This window comes from Pocillopora damicornis, chromosome 2 (assembly GCF_964200805.1).
Source record: "Pocillopora damicornis chromosome 2, jaPocDami1.2, whole genome shotgun sequence".
Taxonomy (NCBI): Eukaryota; Metazoa; Cnidaria; class Anthozoa; order Scleractinia; family Pocilloporidae; genus Pocillopora; species Pocillopora damicornis.
The window spans coordinates 1903476-1930000 of NC_142671.1; the positions used below are offsets into that span (position 1 = coordinate 1903476).

The 26525-nt window shown below is 38.7% G+C and overlaps 1 protein-coding gene and 2 long non-coding RNA genes across 5 annotated transcripts in view; 1 reads left to right on the forward strand and 2 right to left on the reverse strand.

Annotated features, from left to right (window-relative positions):
- Positions 1 to 8068: 8068 nt before the first annotated feature.
- Positions 8069 to 26525, reverse strand: part of LOC149049493 (uncharacterized) — a 153929-nt gene continuing 135472 nt past the window's right edge. The window contains exon 3 of one of the 3 annotated variants that reach the window (XR_016184449.1): positions 8069 to 8139. This is a non-coding gene — a long non-coding RNA (uncharacterized LOC149049493). Of the gene's footprint in view, positions 8392 to 26525 lie in introns of all 3 variants that reach the window. The other 2 variants (XR_016184447.1, XR_016184448.1) reach the window with 2 other exon arrangements.
- On the forward strand, positions 16420 to 18146 carry LOC149049494 (uncharacterized). Its single transcript, XR_016183313.1, has 2 exons — positions 16420 to 16547; positions 16640 to 18146. It is a non-coding gene; the product is annotated as an uncharacterized LOC149049494 (long non-coding RNA).
- Positions 23349 to 25263, reverse strand: LOC149049495 (angiopoietin-related protein 7-like). Its single transcript, XM_089197220.1, has 3 exons — positions 25248 to 25263; positions 24424 to 24858; positions 23349 to 24023 (listed from the first exon to the last, which is right to left on the reverse strand). The coding sequence occupies exons 1-3, from the start codon at positions 25261 to 25263 to the stop codon at positions 23752 to 23754; spliced, it is 723 nt and encodes a 240-aa protein (XP_089053346.1). The 3' UTR covers positions 23349 to 23751.

Below are 26525 nucleotides of genomic sequence, written 5' to 3' on the forward strand. Positions count from 1 at the left end.
TCCGTGCGACTTTGTTTGCGAACGAGAGGCAAGTTGATGTATACAAATTTCACGTAAATGATTAGCCAATTTTGTGACTCCGACCACAAAAACCGATATTCAAATTTTTCTAAAAAATAAAAAGCTTTTGGCGGGAACAATCCACATAAGGTATCTTATCCACCTAAAAGCTATTTATGGACAAAAAACGAAAGAAAGCGATTTTTCAACTCTTGCCACGAAATTAAGATTTTGGTCGATATTTCCTGACCATCGCTCTTAAATAGGAAATTCCTGGCCGATTCACGAGAAACGAGATGTCGGGAACCGAGCTAGTCCACCTAGATATACACAGATATATACCGAGAACTTGGAAACCTGGCCAGCCCGGTGAAGAGGCCCCAACACCAACTGGGCATTTTTACGATCATAATTTCTCAGTTAATCCTTTTAGGGCGAGAATAATTGATGATTAAAAGAGTAGATGATGTTAGTTTGTCCATACCCTAATATATGTAGAAATTACCGTGAAACACAGAGAATTAAGAATTTAATACCCCTTATGTTATATACTGCAGCCACGTAATTAGCGACATTTCATTCACTGGGAAAGTCTAGAGCGACAGTTGGAAAAGTACAGCCACTCTAACATTTTTTAATGATGACCTAAGACTATTTAAGACTGACATCGATTAGCAATTGATTTCTGATTATTCCTTGCAAATTATCTTGATGTTACCACTCAAGAATATATATTCTCTCACTTGACATTACACCGGTCCCTTCATGGCTGGCTACAGATACTATTAATTAACCTAAGTGCAAGATTGGAATTACGTTTCCATTATAATTAGCGGTTTACTTGTCATTTACGGTGAGTTTACATTGTTCTGCAAAAATAAAACAAATAAAACGATCCAAATAGGGAAGCTCTCTGGAATTTTGTCTTTTTAATTCTTTTGATCCGGTGGTGCTTTTGATAACACATTTCACTCCTTTAGAACAAGTCTCTGTAAGAATCAAACAACTTGGGAAATGAAAACTATCAACCCCCTTTCAAATTTTGCATATAGTTAGGCACTCGGGGGGGATGCACAAAACGGCCTTTTAAAGGTCGCAGCACTCTTGTTGCCATGGTAACAACGGCTGCTTGTTCGAGGCTTGGGGCCTCATTTTCAAACAAAAGCGTCGCAAAAAAAGAGTGAAATGTTTATTTCTCTATCTCAAGCTAAATAGAACATTACAATTGGCACTTCTACCATACATAGTGACATCATTCGTCTTCACTGGATTTATTCATTTTTCCCTGGGAGTGAATTTGAACACACCAATAGATTATTTATCTCGTTACAGTTTCGGTCATTTTTGTTGACGGTAAAATAGGGAAAACGTTTATCTGAATTCCTCCAAAAGTACACCGATTCAGGAACTGAAACTACTCACCTAGCTGGTTATGATATTTTAGTTTTTAAATATGTAAAAATCTCTGCTAGCCTGCCTCCACTTTTTATAGGGGCAATTGGCGAAAGAAGCTCAAAAATCAGATATGGCATAATTTGGCGATGTTTACAAATAATGTTCTCAACAAAAAATGTTTCAGAAAAATGAAACATGCAGGAATTTGAAAGAATGTTATATTATGAGTAATATCCCGAAGAGAAATCTCGCCTCTGGTTGTCATCTTTTAAAAAAAATGATCAACCTTCATATACCTCAAATCGTGCGCATATCATCCAGATTCCGAGTGCTGTACCTTCTTTCATGGGAATTTGAGTGATCCGAAGTCCTCTGAAGATACACTGTTATACTTGTATGTCATGTATGTCATTTAAAACATGTTGAAGTCGGCTGATCTACACGAAACTATTCTCACACCGGTCATTTGTCATAAACATGTACGTTGTCACGATGGCGTGACGCTGTATTTCTCCATGAAGTTTCTATCGGTCGCCCCACAGAAGACGAGAAATGGACGATTTTCGATATATCAGCAGATTTCCGCCCAATCTAAGTAAAAACAACTAACAAAAAAATAAGAAAACCTCAACTGAACGCTCGTAAACACTGAGAATCTGAGAGCAGAAATCACAATTTGTCAGCGGCAGTGCTATATGTAAAACCCAGTCGCCACAATAGCAAAAAACAGAAACTTTATCCGGTTAATATTTAATTTCACTCCTTTAAAGGAGTTTGAGGTCTCCGTTGCCCATTGAAATTGTGCAACCTCCGTCATTGACCTAGTAGGAATCCCTAGGGAACATAACACTCCTTTCTTGAGTCTTCTTTAAGTATTACGTCTTCTTCACTCCGATTTTATTGTACATGATAACTTTGGTTTACCATGCAATAGCAAACGGAGCATTCGGTCAATCTACTCAAAATAATTGAAGTGGGTTCGTTTCTAAAGAAACTGTGGTGCATGCGTCGGTTGGAGAATATAACAGGGTAATAAGGTATCAACATCAAACTTGACGTTTCGAGCGTTAGCCCTTCTTAAAAGCGTTATTAACTCAGTTGATAATACTTAATTACTCCCAAACTTAAAGGCAAAAAGTAAATGGCATAGAAAGGTCGCATTTTTCGATGAATCGTGATTTTATTGTTCTGACTCGCAAAAGATGGAAAATATTTTATCGTAAAATATTTTTTGTGGCTGTCCTGCGTGCGCACGTCCATCGCGTTGAACTTCCTCTGTTAATTCAAGAAATGACATACAGAAGCAATGTTTCAAAAATCCTTCTTTAAGAGTATTTCCGGGAAATAGAGTTGCCTTCGACCCGTAGAATAAATAAAAGGTCGAGCAGTTGAAATTGATCCAGTCTACAACTGTGCATCATCATAGAATATACAGCTTCAAGGTTGGCGAAAAAATTTTATCGTATAGTGTCTGCTTCACAAAGTCTTAATTTAAAAAGTTCTGATCATTTACTCGCTTCTATTTTCTTTTACTTAACCTCTACAATGTTGTCTTTCTTTGCTTCACGCTCTTTCCCTGTTGCTCTTAATCAAACCAACCAAACTTTAATTATCATTATTTTTTGAACAGCCAGGAACTGTGCTGAGGTTTTCAAAGGCGGTCAAAGAATCAGCGGTGTTTATACAATCTATCCTGATGACAAAGCTCCCTTTGATGTATATTGCGACCAGGCAATAGCTGGTGGAGGATGGACAGTGATACAGAAGAAGTTAGCAAATTATCGTTATCATCAGCCTCAATACCATCACAAGATTATAGATGACTAACGTTGTAAATCTTAAGCAAAAAATTGACCCATTTTTCCTCTACTAATCCTGTTATTTACTCATCACCTTGGCCAAACGACTGTATTTACTGCAAGTCTCTTCTGAGTCACGTAAATGCCTCTCAAACTGAGGAGGAATCACTGGCAGTTAGTCAATACCACAGTGAGACTAATTTTGTTTGTTTTGCTTTGTTTGTTTTTCAACACTGATGTAGCCGAGATCATAACATTCGATTTCCTTCTTCATCTTCTTGCTCCTTAATAATTAAGAGTCTAACGGCTGACTATATATTGATATCAATGTTCATTTCCCAACATTTATTTTGTATAGAGAAGAGAGCCAATCGTGACTCTATCAGTCGTCATAATGGCTCCTAGTTTGTTACCTGGGATAAAGATCCCGCTACAAATGAATGCAGTGGAGGTTGGTGGTACAATGTCAATTCTGCTTCAGGTCAGGATTCAAATCTCAACGGTGTTTATCTGCGTGGTAAAGAGGGCAGGATCCATTGTTCATATTTAGATCTCAGCGACCCTTATAACAGTGCTCCAACAAGAACTGAAATGAAGATCAGACCCGTGGACTGTTCTTAAACTCTTTCACTAAGTAGTTTGTGTACGAAATGTAATTGCGTGGAGAGGGTTGTAAGAAGACCTCTGCACGGTTAATTATGCAATCTGGTGGTGCTAATCTAATGTTTTATTAGTTTTGAATGAAGTATGAATACATTTTACGACGACAGTGATAGGAAAGAGGCAAATAAGTTAATACAGCCGCACTGTTCTTCATTTGTATTCAAGTTTTTGCCCTATATGCAAATTTATTGTAAATGTAAACATTTGTTTTGCACTGTTTAAAACGAGACTAAATTTCAGTGAGAGATGGTAAATTATTTGCTGTTGACAATAAAAATAACTAAATAAACAAAAAAGGCTGTTGCGATGTAATGAATTTAATCTTTTGCACGAAGTGAGACAGCCATCCATAAATATTGGCAATGCGAAAGGAATCACATTATCGTTATCTTTCAGAAGTAAGCATAGTTTATGTGGATCATGTGTACTATAGGTGGACTCGGTCGACATATCGGGCGACAGTCGACCGATATATCGGTCGACTATCGGTCGACTATCGGTCGACTATCGACCGACTATCGGTCGATAGTCGACCGATAGTCGACCGATAGTCGACCGATGGTCGACCGATGGTCAACCGATATATCGACCGACTGTCGGCCGATGCATCGGCTGATATGTAGCGATCAACTGCCGGTCAAGTATCGGTCAAGTATCGGTCAAGTATCGGTCAAGTATCGGTCAAGTATCGGTCAAGTATCGGTCAAGTAGCGGTCAAGTAGCGGTCAAGTAGCGGTCAAGTAGCGGTCAAGTAGCGGTCAAGTAGCGGTCAAGTAGCGGTCAAGTAGCGGTCAAGTAGCGGTCAAGTAGCGGTCAAGTATCGGTCGAGGATCGGTCAAGTATCGATCAAGTGTCGGTCAAGTATCGGTCAAGTATCGGTCAAGTATCGGTCAAGTATCGGTCAAGTGTCGATCAAGTATCGGCCAAGTATCGGTCAAGTATCGGCCAAGTATAGGTTCACTTACCGAGCATATCGCTCAGAAGAAAATAGGCTTAGAAAGAGTGCGAGGTTTTTTCGATATATGTTCCGATTTGGTAATGGAAAAATACATTGTAAAGTTGGTCGCTCTTGTGTAATTAATGTTGTACCTTAACGTATTTCCATTATTCCTAAAACTACCCGGCTTATGCTTTATCCCTGATGTCATCCTGCCCTTAATCCAACATACCTAAAATAATTATTACTCCTTAGCTCTTATAGCTCTAACAGGTCCTTAACGTTATATTGCTTGTACAACGTTACCGATATCAACTGTCCAGTTTATGTCGGTAATGGGATCCACCTAAATTGTATCAGCTTAAATTGCAGTGTGTAACTGCCCAGCTAAACGAAAAGTAAATGATCTTTTGAAACTGAACTAGGCGGTTAAACTCATAAGCAAAGCGATTTTATAAAGACTTCTTTTTGCAGTGCGAGGTCAGCCGTTGTTTGTTTGTTTTTTCACTATTGTTATTTTACCTAGAATAGGGCGTCTTTTTGGGGGTTTGGGCCTTAACAACGGTATCAATTTTTTTTTTATCCTTAAATAGGGAACTCCGCGGCACCCACCGATCGGAAATACAGTACTAATCCGCTCATAAGAACCTAGAATTCACGAACCTGTTAGCCTAAAAATATCAATTTAGACCCCCTTTACATAAGAACCTATTTAGCCTAAATTTGAAACAGGTTCCTTTTTTAGAAAATAAACCTTAAAGATCTTCAGGCAAAGATAAAAGACATGACTCTCAAAAGTAGTGAACTTAAACATGTATGAACTATAAAAATCTCTAAATTTGGTATAAATAATGTATGAAAAACAGTAGTATGTACATGTTGGTTTTGAATTAGAATTCACATGAGTACACCCTACGAGTACATTTAGAACTGAGAACTCAGATTTTTATAAGCGGGTAAGTACTGTAGTTTGACTTACTAAAACAAAATCAAGTCTGCAATGAATATCTAGTTGTCTTTGCCTCCAGATAATCCTCTTGCCATTTGGATTAAAAATTCTCCAAACATCGCATAGCTCCAAATTTTCCATCGCATTTTGCACTACCTTTAAAGCGTTCTGATGTGTTCTGGCGATGCCATTTTTTCAGAGAAAATTGAGAGAGCAAAAAACATCCTAAGCAGCTGGTCTGCTGGGAGACTTACTCTTCTAGGTAAAATCACGATAATAAAAGCTTTGGCAGTATCCCAAATTGTACATGTTTTAACCTCTCTTCCAACGCATCAGGGTGCACCTAAGGAAATCGATACCCTGCTATATGACTTTCTCTGGGAAAGCAAAGGGGACAAACTTAAAAGGACACAAATGATCAATGATTACGATAAAGGAGGCCTTAAGATGATAGATATTCAAAGCTTTAATAAATTGCTAAACAAAAAGTGGGTAAATGGAAACTTCTCGTAGACTTCCACCTCCAGAAGTGTAGGGGGAAAGTAATGTTTTTAAAGTGCTACTACGATCAAACTATCCATATCCATTTTTTATAATTTCGTGTAAAATATGACTGTATAAAATACTTTGCTTAATATCAATCCATTACGACCATCAGAAATCTTTTTTTATTTGTATTTTTATTTCCGAGAAGTTGCAGTCGCCATTTCTTTATCTTGTTCCAATTATAGCCTGGTTGAGAATTAGGGAAAATGACGTCAAATGCTCAAAATACCTCGCGTAAAATAACTCGAGTGTGCTAAACTATTGCAATGTTTGAATTTATTACAGGTACAGTAAAAAACCCTTTTTTAAGAACCTAGATTTTAAGTTTAATTTTACATTAAGACTCCTTTTACACGAGAACCTGCTTTAGCCTACAACTTTGAAACAGGTTCTTTTTTTTGAGAAATTCAATCAAAGCAACAACAAAGTTCCATGTATTAATGTTGCGTTTTGTTCTGTTTATCTTGGATAGCTTTGTAAACTTGGTAAATATATGCTTGGATTATTAACATATTATGCATACAATACCAAAAATAGGCCACGCCCTCCAATGACAAACAACTCATTTATTTTGAAATCTAGACTGCGAGCAGAGGGCGCGATCGACGAGCGGTGAGCGGCCAAGCTGCGATCTCTTTTCGCTGTGACTGACGCCCCTGCTGCTCGCAGATCACGGCCTCGCCCCTCATTGCTCGTCGATCGCGTCCGCTTTTTCCCCGTTCGTTCCAGTGGGATTTCACAGCAAAAGAGACTACTCGCAGTCTATTTGAAAACAAGAACCTGTTAAAGAACCTGACTAGCCAAATTTTCCAGTTAAGCACCATCTTTTATAATAACCTTCTTAGCCTTGCTTGGAAAAAATTAGGTTCCTATTAGCGGGTTTTTACCGTATATGCTTCTGAGTTTAAAATTGAAAAAAATACCAAATTGCACCAATGTTGCACTAAGGTCACAGGAACTGTCCCGTTTCGGGAGAGGAGGGTACTCCTGTAAATTTTGAATAAGTGTGTGCCTCGAAGAGTCTTGAACCCTGTCCCACTTTAAGGATGAAACAAACGAGAATTGTCCAAACACGAGATATGACACCCTATTCAAGGAAAAACAATAACCAAACAACGGCTAACCACGCGCGGCAAAACGCAATTCTCGATAAAATCGCTTTGTTGACAATTTTAGCGGAATTTGCTTTTTGTTTAGCTGGCCATTTACACACTGCAATTTTAGCCGATACAATTTACATATCCTATCTAAAGATCACAACCGAAACACAATGCTAACAGAGGCAAAACGATAACCGCCAAAACCATACCCTATCCCGCGGCACATACATGTATATGGGAGTACCCCCACCTCTGGGTATTTAAAGTGGATATTGTTCTGCAATGTCCTCCATCAACCGTCCAAAACAGCCATTCGGGTGAAGCTCACCATACTATCTTCTCCACATGAATTCCTTAAGGTATTCTTGCAGGAAGTTAGGATTTGTGTTCCCTTTCATCTTCTCAAACTCATTAATAATTCATGCTGAGAAAACAAAGGAAATTACAACCGTGAAGGAGGCTTGGATATGTGATCTTAATTATCATAAAATCTGGTGAACTTTTGCTTTGATTTTCTCCAAGAATTATTAATGGTTTGAGAAGCTATATCAAACATTCGAAAGGGTGTTTCATCCGATATCCAAACACTTTGAAGTTGGTTCAAAAAAACTCGTTTTCTCAACCACTTCTCGGTGTTTGGATATCGGATGAAACACTCTTCCTCGTGTTTGATATATTACTTCTTAAATTTGTCCTTTGCTGCAGACCGATTGCTCTCTGCGTGTTGTGTGTGGACACCGGTGATTGGGTCTACAAAGTTAACCGAGCGATTAACCGTTTAATGATTGAAACCCAAGACCCTTTGCATTTGCCTGTATGCCGCCCATTCATCAGTATAAACCAAAGAGCCTGGTTGTACGTGTCTTTGGATAATGGTCAAAAGAGTACGCGCATCTCGCCTTCTCACAAGCTGTAAATACGGTCGAGCGGGGTCATACTGTGTGTGAAAAAGCCCAAGAACCCATCTCTCTCCTCGAGGTCGACGTCCCCTTTGGAACTGTGCTTAAGAAGAGACAAATTTTATTAAAACGTGTTGAATATATAGAAAAAAATTAAGAAAGACTGTTTCCTAGCAGGTGCAGGACATGAGTGGGTATTATAAACTGAAATACGGTTGATGTAATGTTTCGTATGTATTTTAGTTGATATGTTTTCTGTTGTAAAAAAGACCTGAATGAAATACAATGTATACGAGGCATCGAGGTGAATCTCTTTATGAGCACATTTCTTGATGACACATTAATTGTTAACAATTTCAAGGTAAAATGCGCACAGTTTTTGGCATTTTGGCTCTAATCTGGCTACAGGTTTTGCCGAAGATTTTGGGAATAATTCGGATGGCGCTATTTTTCTGTTGAAGTCACTACGGTGAGATCGACTTGCTGAGATGGAAGAGAAGAGAATAAAACGTGCTATAGCCATTCGCGAGAAGAAGATAAGGTGCAAATAAGCTTACATTTGTTCAATTGATCTTCAAAGGATAGTGACTAAAACACCACACGAGCACTACGAGTAACATACAAGTACATACGAGTAATTACGAGTCATACGGGCGCACACAGATACATATGAGTAATATAAAAGTAACATATACGAATACATGGAGTAACACACAGATAACATACGGTCAAATGTGGGTAATACGCATGAAATCTGCAAAGTAAAATACAAGAAATTGGACCTTTAACGGAAATCGTCGATTTGTTTTTCACTGCTCGGTATGGAGAGAAATTAGCATTTGAGGGTGTGTGTGTCTGTGTGTGAGATGGGGGTGGGGGGGGGCTGGGAAGAGACCTTCCTTAATGTTTCCTGTGAGCCTATTACTGCATAAAATAGCAATAACAAAACTAATAATAAATTCAAATACTATTCAATCATGTAGGCTGAACAACAACGTTGATTTCCTACGGTTACCACCCTCCCGAGGTAATACCCGGGACAAGATCGGCCCTTGTGACCCTAGGGTGGAAAATGTTTAAAATTTGCAGTTTGTCCCGTGGGTAGGGGGTTGGGCAACTTCAAATAACTACCCACACAAAGACTCCTGGGGCGAAACGAGATATGTATTATTTTTTATAATTATTTCATTATTTCTCATTTCTTTTATTTTCATTGTATTTCTTATTATTAATTTATGTTATTGCTATTTTATGCAGCAATAGGCTCACACGAAGCACACGCAAACACACCCTCAAATGCTAATTTCTCCCCACACTACCCCGTTTTGTACATATGATATCATTTGCACATTTATCGCGATTGACTACCTAATTTACCCCGACCTGCTCTCGTGCTGGTCTCGTAGCTCAGTCGGTAGATCTAATTCGGAGGTCGTGGCTTCAATCCCCACTTGGTCAAATTTTCTTTGCCCCGTGAGTTCTCCCAAATTTCCTTTAAAAGGGTAGTAACCCAAGGGGATTTATTGTATCGGCAGTATTGCCTTCTTCCAGCACCCAAACATTTATTTAAAAAAAATTATAATTTATATTACGGGTGCTTCGCGGTTCACATTCTATATCTATATCATTTGAACCAATGAATACACCGAGCAGTAAAAACAAATCGAAGCTTTCCGAGAAAGGTCCAATTTCTCGTATTTTACTTTGCTTTTACAAATCAAAGGAAAGAAAGTCAATTAAGCTTTCGCTAAAATGCATGCGATAAAAAACCATTTCCCATTTGAGTTTTGGAATAAAATTTTTTTTTGGATGACAAACTGCAGTTACCAGTATACATCTTGTATTACGGAGGACAGTAAGGAAATTAACCAATGTTTTTTAAAACACTTGCACACAGCCATTGTTTTGCTCCATTTTGTCGGACAAATATCTCGAAACAGTTGTATCCCCATAAAGTGGATTTACAAAGCTACGGAACCTAATACACCAGCGTTGAAGACTACATCATCGGAAAATGAAATTTCCTTACTCGCGGTCCAATGGGAACAAACAGTGTTAGAATTGTTTTGACGTTTACTAAAAACATGCGCTTGATATAGAATGAAATAGAAATCAAAACTTTATGAGTGCAGCTGGAAGTATTGCGAGTTCACTCTACCGACGTCCCGTTTGCCGTCATGTCTCAAACTGGAGGTTTTTAACCCTTTAAATAGTCGAATTGTGTGCTCTTTATCGACAGACGGTGACACTTTTTTAACGAATAATGACAGCGGCGGCGGAAAAAAAGTTAAATACCATTCATTGTCCAATTAAATAAGCTTCCAAAGCACAGATAATAAAACCAAATATAACCTAACCTTTGAAAAGGATGTAGTAAGTCTCCAACGCAATAAACATCGTGCGTTGTAGATCTCATAATTTTGATCTACTGTACGTGAACACAGATCCTTAATTCTCACACCACATCTATCTCCAGAAAAGTAACAGGCAAAGTCAATAGGTTGAATATACTTGAAAAACTAGAGAGGGTAAAGGACCGTGCACTTAGGTATGACATGTATTTATAGCAAAGACCCTTCATTAAGAAAGAATGCTCAATTTGATTGGTTTACAAAACACATTAAAGGGTCGTCTCACCCAATATATGTTAATTACGATAGACAGATTTTTTCAAAAGAAGACACCCACCACTACAGCTAATTCATTTCAAGTAAAGAACACGCATCGTAATTAAAGGGGCACAAATATGCTTTGATACCTAAAGTAAGATGTACAAAACATGGTACTTCAACCCGACCTTTTCCAGTTCCTGAAAATTCAAGGGATTCTCAGAACACGTCGCACTCGAGCAGGCAAGGCCATGAAGCAATCGTATGGTTTCCACAAAATCACAGAAACAAGTTCTGTATGGAATGTTCGTAAACCTTCAAGTGTGAAATTATCTGTTGGACCTAATTTAAATAACTTGGTAACGATTAAACGACACCCGTTGAATTCTTCATCTGCAAATTCGCTAAACTTCTGCCTTCTAAATGCAAGATCCATCATCAATAAAACGCTACAAATTAAAGACTTTGTGGTTGACAAAAACATCGACATTCTTGCTTTAACTGAAACCTGGCTTAAACCCGATGACTGCTCTGACTACACCGTTCGTGATATCAGTCCCACCGGATATGCTTTTGTTCACATACCAAGACCTAATGGAAATGGTGGAGGTGTTGGCCTACTCTACAGGAAAAATCTGAAAATGGAGCAAATTAAATCGGATCCGTTTAAATCTTTTGAATTTAAAGAAGTACTGCTTCACTGTTCCTCATCTATCATACGTATTATTGTTATTTACCGCCCTCCAATTTCTGTCAAGAATGGTCTTACACATGCTGCTTTTTTTGATGATTTTTCTTCACTGCTGGAAAGGCTAGTATCTTCTACCGGCCGTCTTCTTCTAGCCGGTGATTTCAATTTTCATGTCAACGATTCATCTGACAACACTGCCAATAAGTTTCCCGACCTTTTAAGCTGTTTCAATCTGGAAGTCTGTAACGTCCACACCCCGACGCACAAAAACAACAACGCCCTTGACCTCATTATCACAAGATCTGGCGAAGAAACTGTCTTAAATTTATCCATCAATGACCCGGTTATCTCTGATCACTTTGCTGTTCTTTGCACCTCGGCTATCAAGAGACCACCTAAAGCTAAGCTCACCATCTCATCACGTAAACTGCGTACCATTGATCCAGACAACCTACGGCGTGATATTCGTTCCTCCGCCTTATATAACTCACCATCTCAGGAAATTACAGAACTCTGTGACCAGTATGAATCGGTTTTACTTTCCATTTTAGACAAACATGCGCCTTTGCGCACAAGAATCATCAATCTGCGACCTAATGCTCCCTGGTACAGCGAGGAAATCAGAAAACAGAAAACAACCTGCCGCAAGTTTGAAAGGCGCTGGCGACGCTCCAAACTTGAATCAGACTATCGACTTTACGCTAATCAACGCACTATTATTCAGAACACCATTTTTAAGTCAAAAATGGATTACTACTCTAATCGTATTTCAGAGGCTGGCAACGACAACAAAGCCCTATTTCGATTAATCGACCGTCTCCTCCACAGGAAAGCGGAGAAAAGTTATCCAACCAGCACAGCAGCTGAAGATCTCGCTAATACATTTGTTACCTTCTTCGAAGATAAAATAACCCGTATTAGAAGTATACCTACTCCTTCTGAAATTCCGGATTACTTTTCCTCACTGGATATTTCCACCACTAATTGTGAGCTTAGCAACTTCTCACCTACTTCAAATCTTGAACTATCGAAGATTGCCCGCTCTGTTGTGCAGAAATCCTGCTGTCTGGATCCTTTACCAGCCACGTTACTTAAAGAACATCTGGACCTGCTCCTACCATCTATTTGTAGTATTGTAAACCTGTCACTGGTATCTAGTTTTCTACCTTCGTCCCTTAAAAACGCTGTTGTAACCCCTCTTCTCAAGAAACCGAACCTGGACCACGAAGTTCTTGGTAATTTTAGGCCTATTTCGAACCTTAAGGTTATCTCGAAAGTCATTGAGAAGGTTGTGGCAGTGCGTCTTCAAGCTTATCTTGACTTCTACCAACTCACAGAGCCGCTACAATCTGCCTACAAATCATTCCACAGCTGCGAAACCGCCCTTCTCCGTGTTCAAAATGACATTTTGCTTGCTATCGATAATCGCCACTGTGTCATGCTCCTGTTACTAGATCTCTCCGCTGCATTTGACACTGTTGACCATGTAATACTGCTCAAAAGATTGAATTCTAAATTCTCAATACGTGGCACTGCACTTGACTGGTTCCGCTCCTACCTTACTAAACGCACACAAGTCGTCCTAATCGATGGAAGGAAATCGCAATCTCGTGAGCTCAAGTGTGGAGTACCTCAAGGCTCCGTTCTTGGGCCGATCCTCTACCTACTTTACACTGCTCCTCTTGCCGACATTTTACGTTTTCACGACATGCAATTTCATTTCTACGCCGATGATACTCAGTTGTACATTTCTTTTTCCGTTAACGATGATCTGGAATTAACCAGTAGCATTGCTAAAATCGAGAATTGCTTATCTGATCTAGATAAGTGGATGGCCTTAAATAAGCTGAAGCTAAACAAAGACAAAACTGAACTTCTCTACCTTTATTCAAAGCACAACCCTCAACAGTCTATACCTCCACTTCGTTTTGGTTCTGATATAATACAGCCGTCTTCATCTTCCAGAAATATCGGCGTCGTTTTCGATAGTACTATGTCAATGCTCCCTCATGTCAAATCTGTCTGTAAATCTGCCTTCTATCATCTTCGGAACATTTCCCGTATAAGGAAATTACTATCCATTAAGACCACTGAGACTCTAGTCCACGCCTTTGTAACCTCCAAGTTGGATCACTGTAACTCTCTTTTATACGGTGTCCCCAAATACGCTATCCAAAAGCTCCAATCAGTGCAGAATGCGGCGGCTCGACTTGCTACCAGCTCTCGTAAATTCGACCGCATCACCCCTGTTTTGTTCGACCTACACTGGCTTCCAATTTCTGAGCGAATTAAATTCAAAATAATTCTGCTCACCCATAAAGCTCTTCACCAGCAGTCTCCTGTCTACATTCAAGACCTAATACGCCGTTATTCAACTTCAAGAACGCTCCGTTCGTCTTCAACATTGCGTCTGACTCCTGTCAACTTTAATCTCAAGTCCTATGGCTATAGAGCTTTTGCTGTTTCGGCTCCTGAACTGTGGAATAAACTACCTGATGACATTCGTTCTTGTGACAATTTAAATATTTTTAAACGTAAACTTAAGACTCATCTTTTTAAAAATTACTGTAATGTATGATCTCTTTTATTATCCATGTCAAACGCCTATATCTTAGACATCAGTTAACTTAAGACTTACTTTTAACATTATTTTAACGTGTGATATTTTAATATTTTTGTAAAGCGCTTAGAACAGGACTGGATAAGCGCTATATTAGTAGTTTTATTATTATTATTATTATTATTATTATTATTATTATTATTATGGTCTAAGGTCTCTTCGTTACTTCGCCGCTGTAAGGACTTGGAATTCGCTGCCGGAGACGATACGCGCTATGGCCGGCACAAGAGAAATTTAAAACTGGATTCCAGACACGCAATTTACATCTAAATTATGAGGTAATCACATTACTTATTAGAGTTTTATATCTTTTATCGTGGAATAAACCCTCCCCCCCGAGGGGGCAATGAATTATCGGCCAAGTATCAGTGAAGTATCGGTGAAGTGTCGGTCATGTATCGGTGAAGTGTCGGTCAAGTATCGGTGAAGTGTCAGTCAAGTATCGGTGAAGTACCGGTGAAGTATCGGTCATGTATCGTTCAAGTATCGGTCATGTATCGTTCAAGTATCGGTCATGTATCGGTCAAGTATCGGTCGTGAATCGGTCAAGTATCGGTCAAGTGTCGGTCAAGTATCGGTCAAGTGTCGGTCAAGTATCGGTCAAGTGTCGGTCAAGTATCGGTCAAGTGTCGGTCATGTATCGGTCATGTATCGGTCATGTATCGGTCAAGTATCGGTCAAGTATCGGTCAAGTATCGGTCAAGTATCGGTCAAGTATCGGTCAAGTATCGGTCAAGTAACGGTCAAGTATCGGTCATGTATCGGTCAAGTATCGGTCATGTATCGGTCAAGTATCGGTCATGTATCGGTCAAGTACCGGTCATGTATCGGTCATGTATCGGTCGAGTATCGATGGTTTAAGACTACATCGGTCGACACATTTATCGGTCGACAATCGACTGACTATCGGTCGACAGTCGACCGATAGTCGGTCGACAGTCGACTGATAGTCGGTCGATTGTCGACCGATAGTCGACCGATAGTCGACCGATAGTCGACCGATAGTCGACCGATAGTCGACCGATATATCGGTCGACTGTCGCCCGATATGTCGACCGAGTCCACCTATAGTACACATGATCCGTTTATGTTGCTGAAAAAGAAATTGAAGTGTTGGAATCTTCGTACAACTTCATTTCCTTACGGAAGTGTTTGAGTTCTCCTTCAGTCATGAAAAGATTAAGTTGTTACACTAACATATCCACCAGCTTGGACCAAAGATCTTAGATGTGCATGACTGTGCCTAAAACGCGTATTTACTCATTGGGTGGCTGACCACAGTACTAGTGTATAACATCGTCTCTTTAAATTATAAAAGGTCACTATGTGGGAAATTGAGAAACGTGCAGGATCGAGAGACTGATTGATGTCTGAAGTTAATTTTTTGATTGGATAAGGTGGTGTTTTATTTCACTTCAATGAACTTCAAAGGTGAATAATTATTTAGAAAAGAAACCATGTATAAGATCACTTTGTCATTGATTTATTCCCTATTCACCTTGAAAATCAATAAACTTGTTTGCGTAATTGATCCAAATTAGAAAGAATCCATACGATGTTAAAAATCGGCTAAAACTGAAGCGCTTAGCACTAAGAACTACCTCTGAGACATACAGGACATATCATCACTTTCCGTTATCCTTGTTCCTCTAAACAGTGTTCGTGCGCCCTACGAAACAATCATTTTCAGGATCAAAACAGTCGTTTCAATGAGCTTCAATGAGCTCTGCTTTCATTTTTCACCTGGTCCGCACATTGAACGCATCCGTCTATCCACCTAAGGTTTGCGTTTTTTTCGTACTTTCTATAAAGCTTGCGGCAAATCAAAATGAACAACACTTAAATTGACTTAGACAATGGATGACTTATTCCGTGTTTACATAGCCTCGTCTAAACACGAGCGGGGCTTGCTGAATTCGTGAAAGTTGACAAATCCAAGAAACGTTCAGAGGGACTAAAGCGATATTCCTAATTTTTATCAAACAAGAGGCTACACGGAGCCTATATTCTGGCCGAATTTGCAGTTCAGAGGGAACGAATTGAAGGTCTGGCGGTGTTTAGCAAAATCGTTGTTGACTGCTTTTCATTGTTTACTTAACGTGGATAGTTATGGAGATTGAGGGCCAGTTCGCACTACGCGAAATTTTGTTTGTTTTGCAAAAAAAATCTGTCAACGCGAGACCGATTGCGAACGATTTGTTTGACCCACCAAAATTTTCGCAATACCGTCAACTAGCTTTGGAGCTTTGAAGGCCTACAATTTTTTGTCGGGCGAGAAAATCTATTGTTCCATGACAGATACCCTTCAACTTGTCATCATATTTCGTAATTGATACCAGGTTAAATGGTATTATGTACGAGTGTTTTCTCATTGAACGTAGCCTCTTAAGAGTGTTAGTAAGTTGTCGATTGACTCTCTTCCTATTTTCAGATGTCTGCGGAAAAAGGCTTCAGGGAAGTTACTCTGGTGTGGATTTCGAACCAGGATTCTATGGGTCGGAAAAATGTCCAATACGGGTGAAAACGACAGCGGCGTCGACGTCTGTTGAACAGCTGAGTTAACGTCTCCATGACCCGTACAAGCCGAATCCTTCCCAACAAAACCAGAATTAATTGTTGACTAGCCACAATCAGGTTTTGTATGGCAAGCAAACAGTAAAGGAGGGCCATTAAACATATCGCGGGGGTATTTTGCTTTGCGATCAGTCTTTGACCGGAAACGACTTAAAAGGAATCGCATTGTCACGAAATCTCGGTAACTATTTCGATTGATTGACATTTGTGGTTACACAAATAATTCGCACCTCTCAAGTGCGAACGCTATTACGAAAAAAAAAATTCGTTGTTACAAAATTTTCATCACCGTCAGAAGTTTGGAAGATCATCCCATCGGCACAGTGGATATCCCTTGCTTAGGGATTTTGTCTGATTGCTGAAATTTTGTCAACAGGACTATGCAAGCGAGCTTTGTAGAGTGTATACAAGAAACTCTTCACATCATAGGATAGAAATTCTATCCATCCGCAAGACGTAATAGCGATGCTTATTGGCGGCGGAAACATACCAAGCTGGGTGTCAGGAGAATATCTGTCTAGTTCTGGGATGATTTTATGACTAACGTTACCAGCGTCTTTCAACTCAGCGGTTAACTTAGTGTTGCAAAGGGTGAGAACGGAAGATGGATCTTGTCTATCTTTGTTCTTAACATGATCGTTTTTTGGGGTAAGCTTTCTTACAGTGGCTTTCGTTTCTTTGTTCGAGCGATTTCTCAAAGTCCGTATCAAAGCCAAGTTGATACGTTCGCCATTATATTTCAGCCACCAGTTGGAGAATGCTGCTTTCATACTTTTACCAACATGTGGAGAATCTGGTAAAATCGACAAAAATGTGCGTCTCAAAGGCGTTTTTGAATTACATTTGAATTGAATTACATTGTATGTTGAAGGAGAGGAGAGGAGCACACCTAGAAAACTAATATTGTGCCCCTTAAAATTATGTATAACAAAGGACTTGAGATTTTAATTAAAAAGGAAAGGAAAAATGACAAAATAGCTCAGAAAATTATAAAAGAGATAATGTTTCATTAGTATTGAGCAAGGTACCAACGCAAAAGTGCTTTTCTAAACATTTTTTTAGATGGTTTGTCTCTAATGGATTGCGGAATATCGTTCCAAAAGAAACTTCCAATAATGCTGGGGCAAAATCTCCTAAGATTAGTTCGAAATAAAGGTATTGCAACTTGATTGGATGATGCACTGCGGATACTGTAATTATGTAGTTCAGATACTAATGAAACAGGTATATTAAGAAACTTTTCATGGTGGAAATAATCATAAAAAATCATACATGTGTTCAGTTTAACAATATCAGGAAATTTCAGAAGGCCTAAGGATGTGTAGTGTGGAGTTATTGATTCCATTAAAGGAACATCATTTATATCACGAACCACTTTGTTTTGTAACTTTACGATTTGAAACAATGGAGCGCTATAATTATTTCCCGAAAGTGTACAAGCATAAGTAAGGTAAGGATAAATAAGAGAATAATACACACTAACAAGTGTTGCTTTTGATACATAATGCTTCAAATTAACCATTATATTTATATTTTTGCTAATTTTGCCACATATGTAGTCGATATGGTCATGCCAAGTAAGGTGACAATCAATATACACACCAAGATATTTTACGCAAAAGGAATTTTCTAAATGAACATTTGCTACAGTTAGTGGTGGATAAAGATTGTAGCTTTCCTTTTGACGAGGCATTAAAATAAGAAACTTAGTTTTTGTCAAGTTTAAGGTCAATTTATTACTGCATAGCCATTCGTAGACAGCTGGTAAATGATTGTTAATTTCACACAATAAACTGTCAAGATCACTTCCAGAAGCTGTTAAAGATGTATCGTCAGCATATAATCTAGTCGAAAAAAAGGTGGAAGACTTTGGAAAGTCATTAATGAAATTAGTAAACAGCAAAGGTCCTAGTATCGATCCTTGAGGCACACCAGTGGAGATAAAACGTGTATCAGAAGCAACACCATTTGCATGCACCTGCTGTTTCCTGTTACTTAAGTAAGATTGAAACCAATTGTATTCACTTTGTTGTAATCCATGGTACTTAAGTAATCGAACGAGTTGGACTGGACTCGACTAGAGTTTTTAGACGGATGTTTTCCTTTAACCAAGAATCGAACACAATGGCCAGTTCCCAAAGCTGTTCTATCGTTTGCGAAAACACAGAGAATCACGTTTCGCTTCAGTGGTTTGATGAACGATTTGGCTTGTGGGTTTTTCAATAGTTCCATTTAGCCTAACTGTAACTAATGGTGTTGAAAAATTCCACGACCTCTTGATCGTAATCGGGGAAGGGATTTTATATTATCCTTAGAACATCATTAAGATATTTATAAAGGATCCTTTCCTTTGACAATTTTCCTCAACGAAGAAGGTCTTGAAGCTCAACACATACAGGATCTGCCTCTTCAACACCGACATATAAACTGAGTAAAGAGATCATCTCTATCAACACTGTCACTAGTCCGACAGCACTTCTATTACCTCACTGCATGAGCAAGTCTTTGCTGAATAAGCATCAACATCCGAGTCGGCAAGTTTCCTATCAGTGGTATCAGAACAATAAAACGGATTTTAGTTTATTCCATTTAAACTAGGTCAACGTCCGAGTCCACTTCGTCTACCCTTGACCTTTTGTTAGTTTCTACTTTCTCGGCTTCACACGTTCGCTTCACTCCAAACTCTTTTTTTTTTTTTTTTTTTTTTTTTTTTGACGCACGGTGATGTTTTAGAGCTACATCTGGAGTAATGATCTATGGCAACAAAAAATAAAAAAGACGTTAGATCGAAACGTTACAAATAAACGTAGATTTCTTGAACTACTGCATGTATTGTTCTCAATTGAACAAGGGGCTTTGAAACATCTGACTTCTTAAGAAAGATGTTTTTTCGTCTCGTCACGAGCGTGGGACAAAGAAAAAATTCAGAGTCCCCAACTCCTCCTGGGGACTCAGAATTTTTTTTCTCTTCGTCCCACGCTCTTCACAAGACGGAAAAATATCTTTCTTAATTCTTTACCGAGCTCATAACTTACCATCTCTAATATTTGTATCTGATTTTTCTTCTAAAAACACCCCTTGGTTTCATCAGTTCTTACATATTTTTGTACTAAACTTTTTATTTGGCTTAAGGGTCCTTTAGATGGAATCATAAATGCTACACAAATTCCTTTTCTAACTGTCGTTTATTATAGCTTCCTTGTACGCTACCATTTAATTAGTACTACAAACAGAGACAGTCAAAACAATGACCATAGATTCGATGGCAAGAATCCAGTCTTGAAACGCCCCCGGAATCAAAACTCCAAAATCTTGAACTCCAACTAAAAATATGCTGTGTGGTGCTACCATGGATTTCGAATCACTTTTCAGTAATCGTAAAGTATATATCGACTTACGTCAAAATAGGCGATGCGTCCTTTCGGATCGCTGTCGTATCTCATCTGGATATTTTGTTTACAAGTACCACACAATATTTTTTTTGGCCACTGTAAAACTTTCCTCACTCTTTTTTTACGGTCCTTTACCTCGACCAGACATTGCATCACTTCTTTCACGCACGTCATTGCATGGATCTGTGTGCAACGTAACTGTCGAGAGCTGAATTTTGGTTGTAATGTCAAAATGGCAAGACCCAAGAATACGTCATGGGCTAAGAATTACAATTTCAAGAAGATTCACGACGATAACTTTTCTTAAACTTTTCTTAGACTTAAATATCTATACAATCACCTTCATTCAAGTTCTTCTTCTCTTCCTCTGAGGGATCCTCTGGTTCCGACTGTGATACTTCTGTTGGTGTGGGTCGCGTTGGTGTCAAAGTCTTGTTAGAGGAGTTTTCCGTGATAACAGTTGTGGGACTAGTTTTGGAAAAAACAGTTCTTATAGGGTAGACAATAGCTATAATTGGAAGGAAAAAAACCAACATGGGTCTTGAGATAGTGTTTTGCAACTTTTGGGATGAAGAGTGTTTAAAAACCTCTTTGAATAGCTCTCTACATATTCACTCCTCTATCCTATTTGCGTTTTTCCTATTTAGTTCTTAGGTATCGCCGTCTGTCTTTCTCGAGGTGACTGTTGTAAAAAGTATTCAATTAACATTCAAAGCAAAATAAATAAATAACTCACGTTGAATTTTATCATTGCCGTTTAGAATGGATGGGAATTCTAATTCAAGCTGATGGTCCGTTTCAATAACAGCGTTCTGCTCTACCATCTTTCTTTGCTTGTCTGTTTTTAATAATAAAAACAACAAAATAGTGGCGTAAAAACAGGTCAATCATGCTTTCAAATGAGGTAAACCGTAAAACGGTCAAAAAAACTTACCTATTCAATTGTACCTTGACATTCTCAGCCAAAGCTGGTCTTTTTGCTGTTTCTCTGATGTCGGAACATTAACTAACAACGACATAACGGGGATTGTCAACTTTTTGACTGTTAAAGATTAAGACAGTTATAGGCTGTTCGGGCTCCATTTGGTTTGCTTGAAAATTTTAACTGCCCAAGCTTCGACACAAACATGAACAATAGTTGCAATTTCCAAACCATGCTTTCTTTTCTTAGGATCAAAACTCATCGAGCGTTTTAGAGTCTTTGGAGGTTTGAGAGATCAGATTCCACCTCTGCCAACAATTCTCGGTCAATAACGAGGCATAGACAGTCTCATAGTTTGTCCACAGACGTGTTGTCCTTTTATCTTCACCGAATTTCAGCTGTAGGCTATGGCGTACGAGCCCGAGAAACTAATGTTTGTAAAACCAAGCCCCCTCTCCCTCCCTACCGATAGTGATTATTAGTCCCAAACAAACCGGAACAATTTGAGTGGAAGCCCGGTTGTATTCGTATTTAGATCAATTGGTAAATTACTACTTTGTCAACGGACGTTTTCTCTCTCTCTCCAAATATCATCACAAGAGCACGCCGGTGCTAAAGAGTGAAAGAAGAGTGTGACAAATCTTCTTTATCACCCCCTCCCCCCTCCCCTTCCCCCCTTACGATCTCCGGTATCAAATTTCCCATGGCTTTTTTTTTTTTTTCCGTCACATGTTCCTCGATATTTTGACTCTGTGTAGACTGACTCTAGAAAGTGATGACTTATTCAGGTTATTAGGGATTAGGGTATAAGAATGCTAATGTATTTAAAAAACCTACCAAATGCCTTCTTTTAGCTTTTTGAAAGGCTCTTTTCGTTTCTCTGAACCCGGTATCTAAATTAACACTTCTCACAGTAGTTCTCACCACCTTTTCCCTCCTCGAAGTAAAAAACAAGGCATTTGATCATGCAGTTATCCTGACGAGACTCACTCATTTTTACCACGCACTGGTCTTTGGCTGGCCGACAGTATGTGTATAGGTCCAGAGGTCAAGTAAAATATAAACGAATACGGCCTGTGGTCAATCAGCACATGTCGTCAAAATCTAGAATAAACTGAAAAAAGAATACACTGCAACACCGGAAATAATTTATTTCACCGAAAACCGTCGGTTTGAAATTACAAACATCGTACACCGTAAGGTTTGAGATCACCGCCACACCGCAATACGAGTTTTTCTTCACCGCAATACCGCATCAAAAAAACGGAGTCAACATCACAACACCGCAAACCCCCAAAAATCCTCTTGAATGAAGTCGACTTAACCTAATTATAATTAATGCCACTGGGAAGCTATTTTTAAAAGAAATGAAAAAAGTATGGTCGCTCCATCCGTTGTCACGTAGATCTCAACTGACTCGGACTAATATCATTTACTTGTGACGGAAAAGTGTCAAATCCGTTACGCACTAAGTAAGTTCGCACGAACTCCATCATACTTGAATATAAATTCAAAAGTTTAATCATGTCGGGGACTTAGTCTTCTCTGATACTAAAGAGAAACTAACAGACCCTTGCGCTAGGTATTGTCATTTAGCCCCTGCCGTGACCTGAACCTATCTTTCTGTCTCAGCAAGATATCGAAATCAACATTGTGAAACTTTTTACAGAAACTTTTTCATTTCAACGAAGTTCAGAACAAAAATTGTTCCTCAAATCTGACAGCTCTCTAACATCTGATAGCATGCTGTTGCGGGGATTTATCTGACAAAGTGATTATCGACCAAAAGAATAATCAAACTTTGTTTGGACCCTTGAAGTATGGATGCATAATGATTTGACTTGATGAGAACTCTTGCTGTAGCCTTGGCCTTGTGAAAGAATTAGAAAAACACGCTTAATAAAAAAATAAGTATCCTAAAGGCCACAAAACAGGGATAGATTAGCTGAGAATATTTTGGTTTTTTTCCATGGGCTATATTTAGAGCCGATTTTGTCACACCTCGTCAATTCTGTCTAACTGGAGCAATTTCGCAAATTGTCAATTGATTTCAAGGTCAAGCGATCAAGCGTAGTCTTTCATAGTTTCAAGCTTACCTGAGCACATCCTTGTCACAACGGGGCAAAATTTTACTAGTAATCACAACAACGTTAAAATTCGGTTATCCAACCTTTGGATATATCAGTTTCTCTAATAAATGTTAAACAGATTAAGGAGACCAGTATTCCACAAAGAAATTGAAGTAAACAAAGTTTTTGATAGTTTCGCGCTTGGTTTGAGCAATTTAATATTTATTTCTGAAAGATGAACATGTCGCGTTACTTAAAACAGCAAATAGTTCACCATCTTCTATTGAAATTCATCTCTACTTAAATAGTGGCAACGAAGAATACAAAATTTACAGCACATTTGCATAAAAGTAAAAGCTTTAATATTTGTATACAATCAAAACACATCACGACTATATAAACTTGTTTGCCTCTAACATATCATTGTTTTTATAAAGTGTATTTCTACTTCATTTCAAGCAATCAAGCATTTAAAACAAGCATTTTAATGCTTGGTTGTACATCACCAAGTGGTTCTATGAATGCTTTAATTTACTCCACGTATTGTACCATACTCACCGGCCCTTCAATCACATTTTTAAACAAACTAATGAGTAAGTAAATTTGAAGAAAAGTTCATAGGTCTGATTTTCATTTCAGTTGTCTTGGGAGCACTGCCAGCAGCAAGTTTACGATCTAGCCTTGCCCAAGAGATCTTTTCCGATCCAGCGTTGAGATTTGAGAGCCCAGCACATGTCTCATCGTACCACCAGCCTCCTCCACTTTTTGACGCACATTTAGGACCAGCGTGATGTTTATCAAAGGTACCAAACTTGAAGCCATTATGATGACTGAGAGAATCGTTAGCAACAGTCATGTCTAAAAAGAAGGGGAAATAGAGAAAATAAGCATTGATATCAATTTAAGCCCGTAAGATACTACCCTGTGGAGGAGCGGAAAGATAGGATAAATATGTTATCATCTCGACCACCTTAAGGTTAAAAAAAAAAAAAAAAATTTGGAACTTGATGTAGAGTGGTCTTGAAACACTGCCACTGAGTCACAAAGAGGCGAGCCACTTTATCAGTGTGAGAGGCCTTTGCATGACTTAGATTAGACACACTGTGAACAGAGTCGTTTGGCAAACGTGAATTGCAAGTAAATAACAGGATTGAAAGAGACTGAATGAGTCGAGATGTGGATAGAGACCTATAAAACTAGTTACGTATAATCACGATAAAAGTTTAGCTTCTATTGACGTTGATTGTCTTAGGCTTACCGATAATATTTCCAAGATCCAGCTTGTACTTCGCTTCCTCGTCTCCAATTTTAAGCCACGCATATTCAGCGTAAAAAGCTTTTTTAGGAACTAATTGCTTCGTAGCCTTTACCCCAAGAACTACTCGAAGCCTGTTTTCTGTCTTATTCTCAGTCAAGCGGCGGATCTTCTCCAATCCAAGCCAATATTCACCAACGAGGAAATTACCGAAGCCATGTTTGTAGTCATCCCAGGTGCGGTTAAAATCAATGGAGCCATTCAGTCTCTTTTGGATCACTGTCCATCCTCCACCAGCTGTCGACTGGTCGCAATATACATCAAAGGGAGCTTTGTCATCAGGATAGATTGTATAAACACCGCTGATTCTTTGATCAGAGTTGTAAAGCTCAGCACAGTTCTTAGCTTTTAAAGATGTCAAGAAAATAGTTTGGTCTTCTATTAGAGTATCAATTAAAGAGTTTAAAATAGGGAAAAAAAAATGATATAGAACCAAGTTAAAGAAACAATACATTGGCTATCACAATATAAAAGAGAGCGAATTCCCACTTACATTTCGGCAAATCCAACAACTGAAGATAACAACTGAATCGCGAACAAAAGTGTCACACTTAGCAGCAAAGTGGGCATGATGCAAATATTTTTCTTCTCCGACCTTAAAGCATGAGATTTCATGCACACAATTGTAGACTGAACAATTTACAACTGCTCAACCTTGTATTTATACCCAGCTATTGAAAACTCTGAACGTAATGAGAAAATGCTCGAAGACAATTGTATTCCCCGGGAATCTCCCCTCCTAATTGTGAAGGATGTTTGAGACATACCACAAATGTAACTCATAATCAATTAACATAAGAATATCGACAAAATATTTAAGTAGTAGGAAGTGTGAAGACTGCTAATTTGTTCTTATTTGAAGATGTCTCCTTTGCTTGTACAAACATCAAAACCAAAGAAATTCTTGTTAAGTGAAATAAGCTCCTCTAAGAAAAACTGATTAGCAAGCCAAATTCTAAAGCGAAACCTCGTCACTCCTTGAATGGAATTAATTGTTCCGTCAAAATCAGACGGTGACTGTTTAAAACAGTAATACAGTTTAAAGAATTGATATATGTTGACGGTCTCATCAAAAAGGTCACGAGGAAAAATTTCTATTAATTTCATTCATAGGTGATCGCATAAGTCTAAGAAATAACGCTAAAATTCCCTAGGTGAATTGAAATCTCTACGTGTCCCGTCGTTATGTTTCTGGCGCATTCTTACGAGTTTACGGAAATCAAGCAGCCCCCACAGCAACCGTTCTTACAAAAATATTTTCTTTTATAAAACCAAGTGCGTCACAAGCTCACGTTTCGAAAAAAAGGAAACGCGGGATCCTGGATTCCAAAAGCTGGATTCTAGATTCCAACGCCCAGTATTCCGATTTCCACGAGCAAAAATTTCCTGGATTCCGGAATCCGGATTACCTTACATGGGACGAACGGAAGTTCCCCGTGCTGTTCCTTATAACGTATTAAAATCCTAAATGATTCCTCTAGTAACACCGAGTTCCACAACGTATGACGCTTTCATAAATTCATCGTTTGCTTTTTCTCGAATCGCGAGCCTGGAACGCCTGCGATAAAACAAATTAAGAATTTGAACAATAAGTGCCTCAGGTCAGAAAATGTTCATGGAAACCACGTCAGTGGATGCGGCGGAAACTAACTTACACAGTCTTTTTTCTGGATGTGATAAATACAGGTGAATTTATAGATTGATTTAATCACATAAACGGTATGAGTTCATTAAGGCATCAAATATTCTATCAAAATCAGGCTATGATTGCATAAAACAGATAACAGTTTATAGAACTGTTGTATTTTGGCCATTTTTTGTTTTTGTTTTTGAAAAGACCACAGGCGATTCAATGTTAGGATCTTAATTTAATGCGAATCTCACTCATAATTGCAAAATGAAAGCGTGAGTCATTTTACTGTAAGCTCTCAGGTGAATTGCCATCTTCAAAAGATGTGCAGTCATCATCTTTGGGGGACATCAACGTAAGAGTCAGCGTGACTCTAACAAACCATGTAGCCACAGCTCTTGAGTTTTTTTATATG